Raw genomic sequence first — 19146 nt, forward strand, 5'->3', positions numbered from 1 at the left:
AGATATCTGTACCTTTGTTACTGAATATCCCTGGTTCATTTCACAGTTTAGTAGATTGTTTTTCCTGCTTAAAACTCATGGCTATGACCCGACATCTTGGGTGAAATCCTGGCCCCAAAATACTCAATGGAAAAACTGCTACTGATTTCAAAGGGGCCAGAATTTCACCTCCATGTCTTTGGTCAGTAGTTTTAAAGTTTGCTTTGAGAATGAAGGATTGGCTGCTTCAAACTAGGTTGAGCTCATTTTTGCCTTGTAGCTCATGTGGTTATTATATTCCTTAATGGGTTTTTCATCACAAACTTATACTAGAAGGTACTCTTTTAAAGAAGTTTTAGTATAATCAGTCAGCACAACACAGCATTTAACAAGGCTGTCATAACTTTCTTTCTTACTTGTGGTTAAAAGAGATCAGACTGTATAATTTTCAAAGCACTCCTCTGTGTGTGTGCGCGCACGCACACACGCGCGTAAAAATACACATTTTAAAAAATCTACTACTACAAATAATCAACCATTTCTGATGTGTAGATGTTCAAACTGCATCTTGGTAGGGATCTTACAGCTCTCAGTTTCTAGTGATTGATTTAAATTTCACAGAAATTAGGCTATTTTCTAGGTTCACCTACAGTGAGTCAGTTACCAGCTACTACAAACACTAAGGATTACTGCAAATGTTGGCAGAAGACTAAAATCTCAGTTATCATTAAAAAAAAAAAACCCTACTCTCCTACAGTTAGGAGGTCTGTAGGACCTGGCAGCAGATTGTATTCTTGGACTTCTTTGACAGTCAGCAGTAGAGAAAATCTAGTACTTCTACGGTCTTCAGGAAGAGAAACCTGGTATTTTGGGCCTGCTAAGGAGCAGCTGTAAAAACAGCTGGAGAGGCCCTCTTATGCTCTATGTTTCTCCTTACTTTACACAGGCACTTGTCTAGTAGGCGCACTGGAGCACTGTACTGATCAGATATTGTGAAAACTTTATAAAGCTTATCAGCGAGCTCCCAATAAGTTTAAGTGTTTGCTGGCTTCTGATGTGTCATTATGACATGCCTAATTCACCAGTTAAAACACTCTTTTCAACAGCTCAAATTTGTTTGCTCCCTCATGAGGAGTCTAAATTTGATTTCCCTGTTTTTTCTAGATCTGCTTTTAAAAGATGTGCGTCTGTTACACTATTAGGTATGTGAGTCTCTTTCAAACAATGGAGGCACCTGGAATGTCCATCACTAACTGAAACAAACTCCTTGCAAGTGGCAGCTCTTCAAGCCTGGGGATACGACAGCAATGACAACAATGAATGGGAAAAAGTCAAATAAAAGCCCTATCAAACTAATAAAATAACTAAACTACACTAACACTAAAAGGCTAAGCTGTAGCTAAGCTGAAAGTCAGCATGGTAGATACTCCATCTGAGGCTGCATTGCATCCTATTGAAGCGGGACACATTTCTCTTTCCTTCTTGAGATTATATCTCAGTAGAGACATGTTTTATGGCTGAAAGAGTAAAAGATTAAGCTACATATTTGGGAAGTCTAAGGAGGAGGTAGGTTTCTGAGGCTTTTAATGCAGCTGCAATTAAATGTCAGTAAGAAGAAGAAAGTTAAGTAATGCTAAGGGTAAAAACAGGTTTAATTTTACCAGCTGATAGTTTGGGGAGAAAAATACTTACCCAGGGGCAAACACTTTTAATTTTATTGGTAACCCAAGTACTGTAACATTCTGATATATACTGTGCAAATATTTGGATAGTCAATAAAAAGCACTCAAGAGACAAAGTCAAGCAGCTTAAAGAAAAATACAAATACATGAGGAGACAGCCAGTGTTTAGAATTAAACATTGAAATTTTAAAAAGTCGTAAAAATACCCTCATCGTAAAGTCGATGGTTTTTCCATCAAGGCCACCATTTTTCATCTATTCCCACTCCTAAACATCCAACCTCAAAAGATAAATGTAACCCATCTGAAACTGGAGACCACGTTAGTGGAGAAACAAGCATACTACAGAAGTAGTGTGCTTGTTTCAGGGAGTGGGAAGACAGTTAGGAGGGGTCTTGAGAAATTTGCTTGTAAGAGCTAGATTTGGAAGTAAGTACACTGGATTTTCTGAAATCCACTACTGATTGTGCTGTACACTGAAGATTAGAATCTGGCCCCATTACAGGCAATGGCAGCAAATTTTCCCTGGCACCGACCTTATTACGAGAGGTGGGTGAGGAAGTCGAAGGAAAGACGGCCCTAGGATTAAGAGAACAATCTAAAGAGCTCAAAGACCTTTTAGAAACTTTATTTGAAGACTAACATAACTCCTGCTGGCCGGTGACATAGACTACATTGGTTTTAGGAATCTAAACTCCCCAGGTGCCTCTTATGATCACTAGACACACTGACTTTCACATATGCATGACTGGAAGTCTGCCAAAAAAAAGTACAGTGCATAAAAATGAACATGTTTATGGACTACACCTTCATATTGAATAGCTCCCTCATAGTACAATTGCCCACGTTATTCATATCCTCGTAATCATTAAAACAACCGAGTATATTCATAAGTCTTTACCTGTAAATTCTAACATGGTAAACTAGTATGCTGCTGTAGTACCTGGAAAGCCTGATTTCTCTTCAGTTTCAGAAGGGATGCAGCCATCATAGTGAAGCACTCCACATAAAATACATCATGTGTTAAGAGGGAGAAGGAAAAATAAAAACAACAAAAGGGAAAGCAGCTGAAACTACAATTTTTTTTCTTTTGTGTTACATACCATAAACATTTGCTTAACTCCCTGGCACTGGTGGATTGGATGAATCTACTGCTGGCTTTGGTCTACAGGGGAAATACAGCTTATGGCATGAAAAGAATTATATAAAAATAAGGGAGTTCCAATATAAATCTAGTATAATCCAGAATCCTTTAGGGGTGTGAAAGGAATTGTGGAGCAACATCAAAAAGGCTTTTCTGATAAGGCCAGTATTTTGGCTCAGACAGTGGAACTTTTCTTGAGGTTAAGAAAAATGTCTTACCCGACTATTTCATGCATGCCTACTGTTCTCTTACTTTCGGGTCTCCTTGGTTTTATAACGTATTCACATCCCTCCACTGGCTTCCCCTTCTCTTTTGCATCAAACACACACAACTTGGCTTCAATTTCAAGGCTCTTCAATGCTCACCTATCTCTACCTTACCTATCATCTCTCATTCACCACTGAGAGGCCAACTACTGCCTTCAATTGGCCAATGATGCCAGCCTCCATCTTCCACTTGTTACATTTTCAAACAAGCACCTTCTGGCTTTTCCCCACTGCCCATCACGCTCGGGGAGAACTCCTGTAACTATCCAGAAAGCTACCTCATTATCTCCTTAAAATCCCTCAACGCTCTGCTTTGTCATGATGCCTATAACAAGCTTGACAACAATGAGACTGCAAGTGTGCTTTGATCACTGCCTATCATGCTAACAATGACTCATTGTTTTCTTGTATTCTCAGGTGTGTCTGTATCCATCTGTTGTCTCTTATCTTATACTTCGATTGTAAGCTCTCTGGAGCCGGGACCCTTTTTGTTCTGTGTTTGTACAACACCTAGCAGAAGAGAGTTCTGGTCAATGTCTGGGTAATACAAATAATGTATGCTAGATGCTATGATAATACAAATAATAATTCAACAACAAATGTGGTTCAGTGGTTTAAGCACTGGATGAGGAATCAAGTAGTCCCAATATCCGGTCGTGACCCTAACAATAGTGTTCTCTGTGGCCTTGAGCAAGTTACAAGCTTTATGCCTCATCTTCCCCCTGCTGTAAAACAGAGAATGGAAAATTCCTTACGCAATAATTTCCGTTCTGCTATCAGCATCTCCCACAATTCTGTTATTTCTGGGCTGCTCCCCAACACACTGTAGTTTCCAGAAGCAATCAAAGCTGCAGCACAGCACAGTGTGTGCTGGCCATGTCTCCTTTGTCGCCAGATGAGTCATTCCAAAAACCGGGTGAAACTTGTAGAAATATATTTACATCATTATTAAATGCCAACTTATTAACTATGTACAGCAGGCAATTGTCTGCATAGTAACTGTCCAAATAAAAAGCTGACCCCTTGGCTATAGAGCCATCCAGGCTGGGTAGAATTGTGGGAGATGATGCTAGCAAAAAGAAAATTATCTGGTAAAAATTTTTTCATTCTGCAGCCCAGCGTCTGCCACAGCTCTGTTATGTCTGGGAAGTAGCAAGCAGTGAAACAGAAGTAGAGAGGGATAAGGAAAAAGTAAATAGAATGAGCTAGAAAAGGAATCCCGCCCACTAAGGTTTGTCAAAAGGCAATACTGGGCCACCACCACCTGTAGCACCTTCCTGTCAAAGAAGGTCTCTGCAAAATACAGGAACTCCACTTTATAGTGTCTGATACGGATGTTAGTCAATGCCCATGGGTGCTCTGCATATCTCAGTGCAGAAGCACTTGCTTCTTAATCCCATGAGGTTTCTACAGATCTCGTGGAATGTGCCTTGATTTCTTCTGGAACAGGGATGCTTGATACCTTATAGGCCCCCATGATGCATAGTCTGAGCCACATAGCAATGGATAGCTTGGAAGCTCCGAGCCCTTGACACTTTGGATGAAAGGAGACAAACAGTGTGCCTGACCTTCTCGTGGATTCTGTATGTTTAATGCAATTCTTCAGTGCTCCTCCGATGCCCAAGTTGTGTCACAGCTTCTCGGTCGGATGCTGTGGCCTGGGACAGAATGAGGGAAGAATAATCTCCTGAGAGGCATGGAAAGAAGAGTTAACTTTGGGGAGAAATGATTGGGGAGTTCTCAGCACCACTTCATCATTGTGGAACATGCATGGAGGACATTGCCACCCCTGACACTCGCCTCGCAAATGTAACAGTGACCAGAAAACAGGTTTTGTTGGAGGGCTAGAATGCCGATATTGAAGTCAGACGTCCAAAAGGGTGAGTTGTTAAGGCTTTCAACACCAGTGATTAAGTGAGATATACCCAGATCATCCTGGCAAGTGACATACAATCATACATACACTGCAGGGGAAGGCGAAAAACTCCCAAGCTCATTGCCAATCTGATGTGCAGGGAAATTCCTTCCTGACCCCCATAGAGCCATCAATTAGTTCCTGAGCACGTGAGCAAGAACCAGCCAGACAAGTGCCTGAGAAAGAATACTCAGTACCAGCTCAGAGCCCCTCTCATACACTGTCTCATCTCCAGCCATGGCCATCCCTAATGCTTCAGAAGGAGATAAACAGAATTTATTGGAGCAGGGAATCCCTTCCTGACTCCTGCAGGTGGCCAGCTGAAGTTCTGAAGCATGAGCTTTTAAGACAAACGAGAAGTGAGCTTCCACGGTTGTTGACCTCTGCCCTCTACTATCACAGGCAACCTCGTCATACAAGCAAACTCATAAATTTTCCCACTCTCTCTCAAAACTAAATTATGTATTTTGCCCTCACACCAGCTATTGGGAGACTGTTCCAGAACTTCACCCCACTGAAGGTTAGAAAATTGTTCATGGCCAGTTTATATCCATTTGTCCTTCATCTTTCCTGGTATTTACCCTCCCTACTGCATTAAAAGAGAACAATCATATCTCCTCGCAGCCTTCTTTTTGCTAGACTAAACAAGCCAATCACTTACAGTCTCCTTTCCTAAGACAGGCCAAAAAAAATGGTCAGGACACTCTTCCATAAGGTTCAAGACATCCCCCACCCGCATCTATCCATAAGGAAAGGGGAAGGTGGCTGCACCTCCTCAGATTGGAAACAGATGTGCTACAGGAACATTTTTATTATAACAATTACACTGATGTGAAAATTACTGAAATGATCATAACTATGTACAGTATGGATAAACATACTGGACAAAGCCCTGCATGAAAATATAGCTCTGCCAGTGAACAGCAGACACTTGAAGTGAAAAAATTCAAAATAAAACCTTCTCAAAAATAAAAGGTGTCAGATCATTGCCATCTCAGAAAAGAGAAAAGGACTGTTAGGACAACATTTCCTTTGGAGGTGCCAGTCTCTACATCCTTTATTCTTGGGAAGCAACCAGTTGTGGTTACTGAACAGAGAGCAAAAAAGAGATTGTGTCTAGCAGAATAGGGAAAGGGGACACAGCTTATTTGCACATTACTGAGTCCTGGACATTTGAGTATGTAGTGTTTTAAGACTGTTGGGCCTTGAATGTCTTCAAGACTATTCAGTCCAGGATATTATAACTGATCTGGAAGAGCACATGCTGTGTCAGAAGGTCCCTTGGCCTTGTACATCTCCCTGACACAATTACATATCCATTTGGAAACAGAACCCTAGTGAATTCTTTCCTCTGTTTCAGCTGTAAGCTTATCTATAAATCAGCAGTTTTTCTAAATTGTTCAGTTCTGTTGAAGTACAGTGCCATCATGTTTCTTCTTGGAGTTTCAGTTTGAGTAAAAGGTAGATGTCTTATAACGTGAAATAACTCCTCCTGGAAGTTAATTTTTCCATGTTTCTCAGCACCCTTTTACCTTAATGGAACATAAAATATTGAAGTTAAATGGATAAAGTCCCTGTCTTTAAAATCCTGCTAGCTCAAGTGAGGACCACTAACACGGCCATCTTGATATTTCAGAAATAAAGAGATATCATACTGAGGAGCTCATATATATTACAAGCAAGTGCCCAAAACACACTGATGTGACTCCACAGCCAAATACTTCATGACCTGAGCAGGGGATGAATTCTTCAACTTGAAGCAGGTCCCACGACTATGATATGCTAAGCACTCTTCCATCTCAGAGTAGAGGACTGAACAAAATTCAGAAATGTTGTCTTTTAAAGTAGTGCTGCCAGGCCTAGGGAAAAACCAGCTTGAAGAAACTGTAAGCCTACTGGTATTTGTATCCTAATCCCAACTGTAGCCTTAATAACTATAATGAGAAATAAGCAGCTGGAGCATCTGTTTTTAAGTTAAGATATTACTGTGAAAGATTACAGTCCACAAGGGCTAAGCCAATGTGTAGCTCCTCTTTAATTTTATATTTTGCTTTTCACTTTTGTAAAGAGATTACAAAAGTCCCATCCTTAATTTTTGCATTACAATGTAAAACAAAAATATTGAAATATTTGTGCTTGTCAGAGGATGATAAGGAGGTTGAAAAGCCTATTTGCCATAGCAAGGTACATTTAAGCCACACACTTCATTGCCTTGATTTCTGAATGGTTAAGAAGGAACAGATGGAAGCAATTCTAATGGCCTAACATAATTTACTGAATAATAATGCACTTTGTGTAAGCATCTCTCTTGCCATTGCAATGCCAGCTCTGCAAACATTCTGATTCAAGATGGGACAGACATACAAATTATTTTAAAATCTTTTGCAAAACTCAACAAGAGATTTGAGCATTTGCTGAGAAAGGAAAGTTTAAAATAGCCCAATGTCCTTAATCTAAGGTAGCCTATTTGACAATGAAATAACTATTAGGCTAGAGTAAAAGAAGCTACAAGGGGACATCTGGAAATTATTTTTGCCAAGCAAAATTGCTACAGAGTACAGATCTATTCGTTGTGAAAAAATGTCATTGGTAACAGAAAACACAGGGACTCATTCACATACTATTACCCAAGATCTGCTCACTTATAAGATTTGAACAACAAACTGTAATGTGACATGCCAGCTGGAAAAAGCAATCAGAAGTGACCACAGCCTTTCTTGCATTAGTGCAAATTTTCCTGACCCTCTCAAGGAAACTTTACTCCCTTCACTATTCTTCTTCAGTAGCAAGAGCTTGCTCATAGTCCTGCAGCCAGGCCCTTGATAATACACTGTTATGGAAATAAAATGCTTTACGGAGCCAAAAGAGTGGAGATGGGGTAGGAGGTGGTCCTGGCACAAGATAAAATAATTTTACTGGCACATTCCTTACAGCAGCTTTAGGATCAAAATGGAATTGAAACAAAAATTAAAAGATCACACTGATATCAAAACCAGAGCAAAAATCAGAAGGTTCAACATATACAGGTGGGGACGAAGTCACTGCCTCCCTCAAGGAACTGTTCTTTCATTCACTGCAATAAACTGTTCCTCAAAACAAAACACACCCCTCAACCTTCAACAGTTCCAGGTGTTTGGAACAGTGGTTGCAGGCAGGACAGCCAGCCCCACAGATCTGGCACAAGAGCAGGCTGTGTAGAAGAGACTTAGGTCTTCTGTATTGGAGACCTCAGACTCTACTCCTAGCTCTGCTTGAAGTGAAATTGTGCATCTTCTGCATTATCATATTTGTAAAATGTGCTGGAATTACATTTGGTTGCCTTGTAGGGAAGATCACGAGGTCTTACTCATTATGTAGGACATGAAGTACATAGAAATATAGGCAGCAGGTACGTGAGGACTTTGAAACTAAAAGCCATGATTGGGGTGGGAAAATCACATAGCAAAGGTATAAAAGCATTATTGTCAGTTGATTAGGATAATCGGTGCAACTCATTTCTAGTTTCACTAACTCACAAGTTGTAATATTGCCAGTCTTGTATGATGAACATAAGACCTTCATAACACACCTTTTCCAGAAAACCTATGTTAGAAAGATCTAAGGCGTTTTAAAACATTACTGTAAATTTAAAGAGTCTGTGTTTTAGACCACAAATTCTTAGGGGCAGGGACTGTCACTTATTATGTGTGTACACAATGACTCCCCAACCTATTTGAGGTCTTTAGGAGCCAACAATATACATGTTTAATAATGAATAATAATAAAGTATTGCACTAAAAGAAGCCAAACCTGAATTACAATATAATAACAGAGATGTGATTTTCTTAATAACGTTTTTGTAGCATTACCCTTAACACTACATCTTTTTCTATAAGAGACAGGAAAGCATAATCCTAAAACACTCACCAGGTCACTTTTAGGTGCTTCCTGATAATCTGCTGTGAAGCAGGACATTGAACCTCTTGAGCCGTTGCAGTCACTGGCTTGCTTTGGAGGCTGTGCATGTTGCCTGTATGTTGCACTCTTAGGGGTCCAGCAAAAAAGGTTGACTGACTCACGGACGCAACGTTCAATGTCGATTTCTGACCAACGATTGAAAAACAAGCAAAAACCCAGATGTGAAAGTTATCAAAATCAGTTAGACCAGTGAAACTATGGTTGAAAAAATATCTTCAATTTTTAGTAACCATTTAGTTAATTCAAGAGACATCCAAGAGACTTTACAGACAAATTATATAGGGATTCATTTTATCCACCACTGAAATGCAGCCACCTCGGGAATGTAAAGTGGCAGCAAAGTTACATTATACAACTGTTTAAGACAGGAAGCAAAAAAATACCATAACCAACTGAAGCTATAGGGTTATTTTAATAGATGAATTTAATTACTTATACAGTAAAGGTATTTCAGTAAAATTACTGTAAACCAAAACGCTCTTAAATGTAGATATACAATGGAAAGCAAGTCAAGTAACATCTATTTACATGATGCATGAACTTTCAGTTGGTCCAAAAATCAATGCCCTCTGTGTCATGGTTACAGTTGCTAAAAGCTATTACTTCCCAGATTGAAAGAGTCCAGTGAAACAAAGTTACTGAATTTGAACTTTGTGTTGCCTGGTATTTTTGAAAAAACTGTATGCTAATCTATCTACTGGAAAACAGGAAATCTCAACATTGTTTCGTGCTTGACTGCACACAAAATGGATTTGTCTTAGTCTTACTTTGAATTCAATCCAAAAATGGCTGCAGCTCAGAGGACAGCATGCTGGCTGAAGTACATGACACGACATTACTGAACTTAGCTTATTTTATATTTTAAAACATTCCCATCACTAGTTGCAAATTATCAAAGCAGAATGAAGAAATGTGTAACCAAAAGTGATCCTATGACAAACATTATTTCAGAAGTGATAACATCAGGGCTATGTATGTTTTGAAAGCAAGGGTATTGCAATTATGACCAAAGCAGTTAATAAGAATACATGGTTTCTTGAGCATAGCAAAAGGACAAGTTGATTTGTTTCACCTGACCTTCAGTCTCATAAATGGGACAAATACACGAGTGTGTAGAATTACCCTAACCTGCATCTTATGACAGCACACAAGACATGACATAAATACAACCAGCACTGGATGTATCAGTTCTAGATCTCTCTGGGATGGATAGCAATTCATTACAACCCTACCAAGTTTAGGGTGGAACATAAGGTAGAATATTTCACTTAGACAGGACTACTTACTTCAATTTCTTTGATGTTTAAAAAGAAAGACTTGGTCTATTCAAGAAGTCATCCTTTTTCGGGAAAAGCACTTAACATTTAAGCACACGCTTAAGTCCCCTTAAAGTCACTGTGCTTAAATGCTTTCTTGACTGAGAGGCTTAATGAGCACAGGCTGGGAGCTAAGAACTCCTGAGTTCTAATGACAGCTCTAGCAAGCATCCTGCTGTGGCCATGGATAAAATCACAGCCTCCCTGCTTCCAACACGGGTATTCATGCAGGATCATACTTCTCAGCAGTATTGCATGTCAAGTTCTTTGACAACGAGATGTGCTCTTTTATATGATGTATTATTAGTCCATGTAATTACTAATTTTTCATTTTACAGGTGACTTGGTAAAAAAGTTTCTGTTTACTAATATTTTCCAGGAAAATCTGAGGAAGTGGCAAAACTAATGCAGGCCTTCTGATTTTAAGCAAAGTTTGCAAAACTGCACCAATTCTATGGCTCAGAATATAGGTTCCAAGGCCTATTGATATTACACAGATTTGCTCACATTTTAAAAGGCTCAGTTTATTTGTATGGAGATGAGAACTTCAACTAAATTCTGACATGTTTACAACTTCTTATTTTTCTGTAGGGAGACAGTTCCAGCCTGATTCTATCATGAATTATATCCCCTGCAACTGGGATTCTTGGCATATTTTTCACAACTGCTAGGAAAATTTCAGCAATACTTGTGTGTGAAGGGAGATAAAAGTAGGATGCCTTCGCAAGTTTAAAAAGGCATCTGAGCATCTCCACCTCCAAGTAAAACTGAGAGAATTGTGGGAGGACATACAGTCTACACATAACAGTCTACACTTGTCCCTGTTAAAACAAAAAAGTCAAGGAAGGAGAGGAATTATCTAGGTTAATTGATCTGATTTTCTGAGGCAGAAATGTAGCAACCTCTCTGCATAGTAACATTATTAATTATTCAATTGTTAGTTAACTGTTCCCATTCTCAGTCAATTCCCCCAGGAGCATAAAAACCTGTAAAAGTTTTAAGGCCTCTACATTCCCAGAGTGATGTAAAGCCTTATAAATGACAGTAAGGGAATCTGCTAGGAAGATAGTTTTGCGCTCACTTTTTTCCTGTGCCAAAGTGGCACAATTAGGTTAGATTTTACTTACCCATTTAAAAAAACAAAACAAAAAAGGCTTTTGAGGGATAATAAAACATTTAGCAAACAATTAATAAAATGTCAGGGCAATCAGAACCAAGCACTTCGCAAAGTACCCAGCTAGGTCCAGGACAATGAATAGCAAAACAGTATGACTTTCATGTGTGAAAGTCTGAGCAATTTAAAATGACATTCTACCCCCACTGGTGTTCTGTAATGTAATTTCAATGAAAATCCAGGATTATAACTGGAATGCAGGGTATTAGTTATCAAGTATTTGTAACTTAACTTTTATATATTCACAGTTGTATTAGAAAAGCTTTAAAAAACAGTTCTAAGGAATATTTACTCTCATAGTTCAGGGAGGGTATAAGCCAACTATTAGCTTACAGATGTTAGGAAGAAACTTCTCTTATTGGCAAGTTATTCCATCATTGCCAACCACAGGGTTTCTCACACCTTCCAATTAAGCATTTGATACTGGCCACAGGGTACTGGACTATATGGACCATTGATCTGATCCAGTATGGCAATTCCTATGTTTCTATTATTATCCTGCATTACTTAAGTAATAATAATGACAACACTGTCATAACACTTTACATTTAAAAAAAAATATTTAGGACTGTCGATTAATCACAGTTAACTCAGGCCATTAACTCAAAAAAATTAATCGCGATTAAAAAAATTAATCGCTATTAATTTCACTGTTAAACAATAGAATACTAATTGAAATTTATTACATATTTTTGACTGTTTTTCTACATTTTCAAATATATTGATTTCATTTACAACACAGAATACAAAGTGCAGTGCTCACTTTATATTATTTTTATTACAAATATTTGCACTGTAAAATGATAAACAAACGAAATAGCATTTTTCAATTCACCTCATACAAGTACTATAGTGCAATCTCTTTATCGTGAAAGTGCCACTTACAAATGTAGATTTGTTTCATAACTGCACTCAAAAAACCAAAACAATGTAAAACTTTAGCGCCTACAAGTCCACTCAGTCCTACTTCTTGTTCAGCCAAGCACTAAGACAAACAAGTTTGTTTACATTTAAGGTACATAATGCTGCCTGCTTTTTATTTTACTCTTAACAGAATTCTGCTCCAAGTACCAATTTTGCCCTCCCCTCTAAGTGGCCCCATCAAGATTTGAACTCAACCCTGGGTTTAGGAGGCCAATGCTCTAGCCACTGAGCTATCCCTCCCCCCATGAACCTCCCTTCAAACCTTATTTATCCTCTGCTTTGCATTTTGTTGTCCTTACAGGTTAACCATAGTTTTTTTTCAGTCACTATACGTATAAGCTTCACAACCTTTCCAGTTAAGTACAGTTTTGTTTGTTTGTTCTGTTGTGTTCTGTTTTTGGACTTACACAACAAGAGCTTGGAATTATACTGATTCAGACCTGGATATTCCCTTCTCCACTCTTTTTCCAATATTTGATGTTTTTGAAAGGCTTTTGATTTCTCTTTTAGATACTGGCCTCCCATTTTAATACTTTTACATTATGCATAAATATACAGTTCATCACTATGGAAGTCAAAACATGAATGAAGATGCTAAATGACTGGTGCTCCAGAGATAGTAAAATTGTTCCCACTTAGTTCTAAAACAAAATATTACTGCAAAGGAATATTTACACCATTCTCCACATTCACACCACTCCATATGAAAAATTTACTGCTAAGGCTGGCATGCCAAAAATGTGATATACATTAGCAACTGAGTTCTGGATCATGAGTGGACACACAGAGCACTTCCCAACTATGTCTGACTGCTTGGTGCTAGCAGACACACGTATGTTGTAATTTTAAAGGAACTATGTCCTTCTGAGAGCAGAGCTGTTGTAAAATTCAAGGCAGTGACACTTCCCAAGAAGTGATCAGAGATGCATAGGCAGAGCTAGAGAGGCAGTAAAGAAGAGAGCGGTGTGCAGGTTCATGACTACTACTTGAACATGCATGCTCACAGAAGTGTATTGGGGTTGTGTTTTGTAGGACTGGTGTAATTTCAAATGTGTTTTTTGTTTAAAAAATGATTGCTAATGCAGTTAATGAAAACTGTTTGTAAACTTGACAACATTCCATTGTGAGGAATTTTAATCCTGCATGAAAATATTTGACATTTGGGCTGAGATTTTCAAAAGTGACAAGTGATTTTGGTTGCCTCCATATTTGGTGTCTGTCTGGAGACATCTTAAGGGAGCCTGTTTATCAGGAAGTGCAAAACACCCACTCTCTGAAAACTGAGCCCTTAGAAGAAGTCTCAAAAGATGGGCATCTAAAAATTGAGGCACCCAAAAAATCACTAGTCACTTTTGGAAATCTTGGCCCTGAATAATGGTGCTCTCCTCCCTACATTTTAATTTTTTATAAAAACGCAGCAACCTTCTAGTAAAACACTCAATTGCACAGACTAGGTAAGCCACTATTCTACATTAAAAACTTTGTCTCCTAAATTTACTAGGAGAAAAATTTCGTGTTTTACATGAAAATAATTTGGTCATTAAAAGAGACAGAACTTTTTGTGTGCTGTTAACATTATATGTCTAATGTCATTCCCACTTCCAAATATAAATGATTTAACACACACAAAGAGCTTTTTGCTATACATTAAAAAAAAATACTAAGCCCACAAAAATATTGTACTTATTTTCCTGAACCTTATTTCACTATTTTGTTCCCCTTTTGAACCTTATATACTGAATTCTCCTCTCCAGGCACAACTACTGCCTCCTTCCTCTGTCAACACAATCAATCTGAAGTGAAAAGATGTCTCAGTGTGATGAATGGGTGATATGGACATGGCTAGTTTTTATGAATATGTCTTTAATGAATGTTATCACAGAAAGAGCAGAGCACATTTAGGGCATTCTGTCATAAAGAAGATGGATGGCTTTTCTCCTTTATCAGGATGCAAGAAAACAACGAGAAGTCTGGTGGCACCTTCAAGACTAACAGATTTAAGGAAGTAAGAATTTTCTTTCACAAATCAAAATATTAATTGTCATATTTTTGGAGCAAAATTAAAATATACCTCAAACTTTCTCCCCTAGCCACTCCTCTTTAGGCTGGAAAGTTGCTAAAGGCTACTGTGTACCATTAAATATATCTAGTTAATACATTTATTTCCTGAAGGTTTAATGAGCTGGATAAACAAATCTTTTAAGTAAACACTGGCAAATTAGCTGCTATATTTTCTAACAAAGCCAATCATTAATCTCTCTAAAGGTAAAGTCTGGAAGGCATGGATGACATGCATTGCTGCTCTAACTCAAAATCCTGTCATTAATGTAACTCCTATATTCTATTCACAAACTGAAGTCTTAAAAGCTTGTGAAAAATAACTGATATCAGTAATGCAACATGGACTTTTGTACTGAATCTCAGATATTCCATATACAGCAACCTTTCTAAATCCCCAACTGTCTGCATTTTGAGAGGATGTCAAAAAATACAAAGCACCAACTTAAAGGAACATGCCTGGGACAACTGCACTTGAAAGGTTTTTTTGTTTTTTGTTTTTAACTGTTCACAGAAAAAGCGTGCTGAACAAATGATTACTGAAGCAAATCCTGTCATAAATGGTATTTATTTAGTGAAGAATTATACTGAATAGGTCTTTGTGCACAATTTAATCCATCTCAGAAACTTTTTCCTTTGGGAAGAGAACACAGATGTCAAGAAGAAATGTGGACAAGATCAATTGCATCTACCTATTTTGGAGAAAAGCTAAGGTTAAGATTGTGGTTTGACCTCTCTCTCACAAGCATTATATTACTGTCCTGCCCCCATCCCCCCCGCACACCCACAAACACCTAACACTTATGTGGCCAAGGACACCACTATGCTGCAAGCAAAGGAGTTGAACAGGTCAGACAGCTTGATCTTGTGACCTTTCTATAGAGATGACAGCACAGAGATAAAAGATTACAAGCTACCTATATATGCCATACAAAAATTCTAAGGTACCATGATGAAAGGGACACAATCAATTTAAAACAAAATCACATTTCTGTCTGATATTTCTTTACTCATTATTATTGCCAATAATGCTTGAGGACTGTAACTGAAAGGCCAGAGAAAAACAATGTCCTCTTTTTTTAAGTTTACTTTCTGCATTTGTGAACATTTTGTGTAGTTGTCTGTCTCCACTGCTTTGTTAATGGTAATTTGCTCTTCCTCTCTCACGGACTGGCATAATGACATAATGCTCATGCATCATGGATGCAAGTTGTCACCAGACTTGCTCCTTTTTTTGTTTGTTTGTTTGTTTTTTAAATCTCTCACTCTGGCTGGTAGGTGAGGAGGGGATCTGAGCTTAAAGATATACTCAGATTCTTAGCTGCATATAGAATACTTAGTTCTGGATTGTTGTGAGGGGAGAATAATATTTTTTTCCCTTAAGGAGCAGTCAGTCTTTCTGTCTACAGCATCAGGAGAATAGGAATTGCTTTTTTTTTTTTAAATGTGAATAGATGATTAGTTGAACCCAGAAACAACGATATAACGCTGTCCTCGGGAGCCAAAAAAATCTTACCGCATTATAGGTGAAACCACGTTATATCGAACTTGCTTTGATCCATCGGAGCGCGCAGCCCCGGCCCCTCTGCCCCCGGGACACCGCTTTACCACATTATATCCAAATTTGTGTTATATCGGGTCGCGTTATATCAGGGTAGAGGTGTAGTTAGAAAGCCAAATACCTAACCTAAATCTCCCTTGTTGCAGATTAAGCCCATTGCTTTTTGTCCTATCTTCGGTGCACCTGGAAAACACTTGATTACCATCCTCTTTATAAACTATTTGAATACTGTTTTCTGGTGTCCCCTAAATTTTCTTTTCTCAAGACTAAACATGCCCACTTTTTTTAACCTTTCCTCACAGATCAGGTTTTCTAAACCTTTTATCCATTTTGTTGCTCTCCTCTCCCCAATTTGTCCACATCTTTCCTAAAGTGTGGCGCCCAGAATTGGACAAAGTACTCCAGCTGAGGCCTGACCAGTGCTAAGTAAAGTAGGATAATTACCTCCCGTGTCCTATTAACATACCCCAAAATAATGGCTTGCTTTTTATGCAACTGCATTACAATGTTGACTCATATTCAGTTTGTGATCTACGATAGCCCCCAGATCTTTTTCAGTATTATCCGAGTCATTAATTAAAATATGGAATTAACTGAAATATTGGAACCAGGACTGACCCCCTGAAGGATCCCACTAAATACACCTTCCCAGTTTGATAATGAATCATTGATAACTACTCTGAGTACGGTCTTTCAACCAGCTCTGCACCCACTTTATAGTAATTTAATCTAAACCAAATTTTCCTGGTTAGTTTATGAAAAAGTCATGTAGGACTGAATCAAAAGCCTTATTAAAAATCATGATATATCACATCTACTGGTCCCTCCCTATCCACTATGCCAGGAACACTATCAAAGAAGGAAATTAGGTTGGTTTCATACAATTTGTTCTTGACAAATCCATGTTGGCTATTCCTTACAACCCTATTATCTTTCAGGTGCTTACAAACTGATTGTTTAACAATTTGTTCCAGTATCTTTCCAGGTTTCAAAAGTTAGCTGACCAGTCTGTAATTCCCAGTGTCCTCTTTGTTTCCCTTTTTAAAGATAGGTACTATGTTTGCCCTTCTCCAGTCTCCTCACCTCTTCTTCATGAGTTCTCAAAGTAATTGCTAATGGGTTCTGAGATTATTTCATCTAGTTCCTCATATACCTTAGGATGACTTTTAAAAGGCCCTGCCAACTTGAATACATCTAACTTATCTAAATATTTCTTTAACCTGTTCTTTTCCTATTTTGGCTTGCAATCCTTCCCCCTTATGGGTAATATTGCGTTGAGTATCTAAGCAACATTAACCTTTGTAGTGAAGCCTGAAGTGAAATATGCATTAAACACCTCAACTTTCTTGATGTCTACATTTATTAGCTTCCTTCTCTGTTAAGTGGAGGCCTTACACTTTCCTTAATCTTTCTCTTGCTCCCAATGTATTTAAAGGGCCGCTTTTTATTGCCTTTTATGTCCCTTGCTAAGTGTAACTCACTTTGTGCCTTAGCCTTTCTGATTTTGTCTCTACATGCTTCTGCAATTCTTTTGTGCAGATCCTTAGCAATTTGTTCATGTTTCCACTTCTTGTCAGATTCCATTTTGATTGTCAGGTCGTTAAAGAGTTCCTGATGGCGCCATATTGGCCTCTTACTACTGTTCCTTTCTTTCCTTTGCATCAGGATATTTTGTAGTTATGCCTTTATTACTGTCTCCTTGAGAAACTGCCAACTTTCCTGAACTCCTTATCCCTAAGATTTTCTTCCCATGGGACCTTATCTACCAGTTCTTTGAGTCTGTTAAAGTCTGGCTTTTTTGAAGTCCATTGTCCTTATTCTACTGTTCTCTTTTTCCTTACAATTATGAAATCTATTATTTCATTATCATTTTCACCCAAATTGCCTTCCACTTTCAGAGTCACAACCAATTTTTCCCTATTGCTCAGAATCAAGTCTAAAATAGCTGCTCCCCTGTTTACTTCCTCCACTTTCTGAAACAAAAAGTTGCTCCAATACATTCCAAGCACTTTTTGGAAATAGTGTGTTTTGCCAGATTATTTTTCCAAAATATGTTTTGGTATTTAAAATCCCCCATTACTTCAAGGTCCTGTGTTTTGGATATTTCTGTTGTTTGGTCTAGAAATGCCTCCTCCACCTTCTCTTCCTGATTTGGCAGTCTATAGTAGACCCATACCATGATGTCTCCCCCATTTTTACCCCTTTTATCTTTACCCAGAGACTTTCAATTGGTCTGCCTCTTACCCTCTGGGCCTCAGAATAAGTGTATATTGTTGCTGTGTAATGCAACACCGCCTCCCTTTTTATCCTGCCTGTCCTTCCTGAACAAGCTATACCCCCACCCATGCCAATATTTAATTTGCAATAACAAGAATGAATGGCTACCATAAACCCACAGAAGTAATGAACAGTGCCCATCTGTAAACATATTTAGTCAGAGACTTTCTAGATATTTTGTTTACATCACTTTGCAAATTAATCAAGGACATCTTAGATAAGCTTGAAATCGTAAGGAAACCTCAGAATTAGTGCTGTTCATTAAGTGAATGAGAGCTAGAACAGGACTCAGATGCTGACAGGAGGCTCCAGGTCACTTGGATAAGGATTCCAAAAATTCTCTAGTTCCATGTATTACTTAGGCCTGATATGGCGTGATGTAAAAGAAAACACAAAGTTAGAGAACTGACCTTTTTTCTTGCAGACAGAACAGGGTAAGGCTGCTGCTTTGCTTTAGTGTTTTCTATTGTGCCTAGACACTACAGCAGACTATAAATTAATACCAAACCATGTTCTGAGGCCCTTGCAATCACTTAGCACAGCACTCTGCAAAAAAGGTTGAGCAGTGATGAAATAAGCAAAAATTGATTATTTCTGTCTCTCAAAAATTACAACAGGCCCAGAAACATAAGAAGCCAACTCCGTTGGGTAAGTGTTCCATCACCTCTACTTCTAGGTTCCACCTGGCCCTCTGTAGGCTTCTTAACATTTGGTGGAATGGTATGATCTCTCCTGAACCTTTTCACTAATGATCTGCCCAATAGTTAGTTTCTCCACAACTTCATTTCAACAAAGTTGACTGAGCCCATAGTGGCTACTGGGATTTTTACACTTCTTCATCCCAGGAAAACCATTTTCTGCAAGGATACTGTTGGGGCTGGTTACTAGCAAGCAT

At 38.4% G+C, this 19146-nt stretch overlaps 1 protein-coding gene across 16 annotated transcripts in view; it reads right to left on the minus strand.

Moving 5' to 3' along the window:
* Positions 1-19146, minus strand: part of TBCK (TBC1 domain containing kinase) — a 232523-nt gene that overhangs the window by 104493 nt on the left and 108884 nt on the right. For 11 of the 16 annotated variants that reach the window (XM_034770805.1, XM_034770803.1, XM_034770808.1 and 8 more), the window contains one exon: positions 8891-9066. In XM_034770805.1, the coding sequence (XP_034626696.1) occupies positions 8891-9066 (176 nt within the window). Of the gene's footprint in view, positions 1-2560; positions 4757-8890; positions 9067-19146 lie in introns of those variants that run through there. The other 5 variants (XM_034770813.1, XM_034770815.1, XM_034770811.1 and 2 more) reach the window with 5 other exon arrangements.

Source organism: Trachemys scripta, chromosome 5 (assembly GCF_013100865.1).
Source record: "Trachemys scripta elegans isolate TJP31775 chromosome 5, CAS_Tse_1.0, whole genome shotgun sequence".
Taxonomy (NCBI): domain Eukaryota; kingdom Metazoa; phylum Chordata; order Testudines; family Emydidae; genus Trachemys; species Trachemys scripta.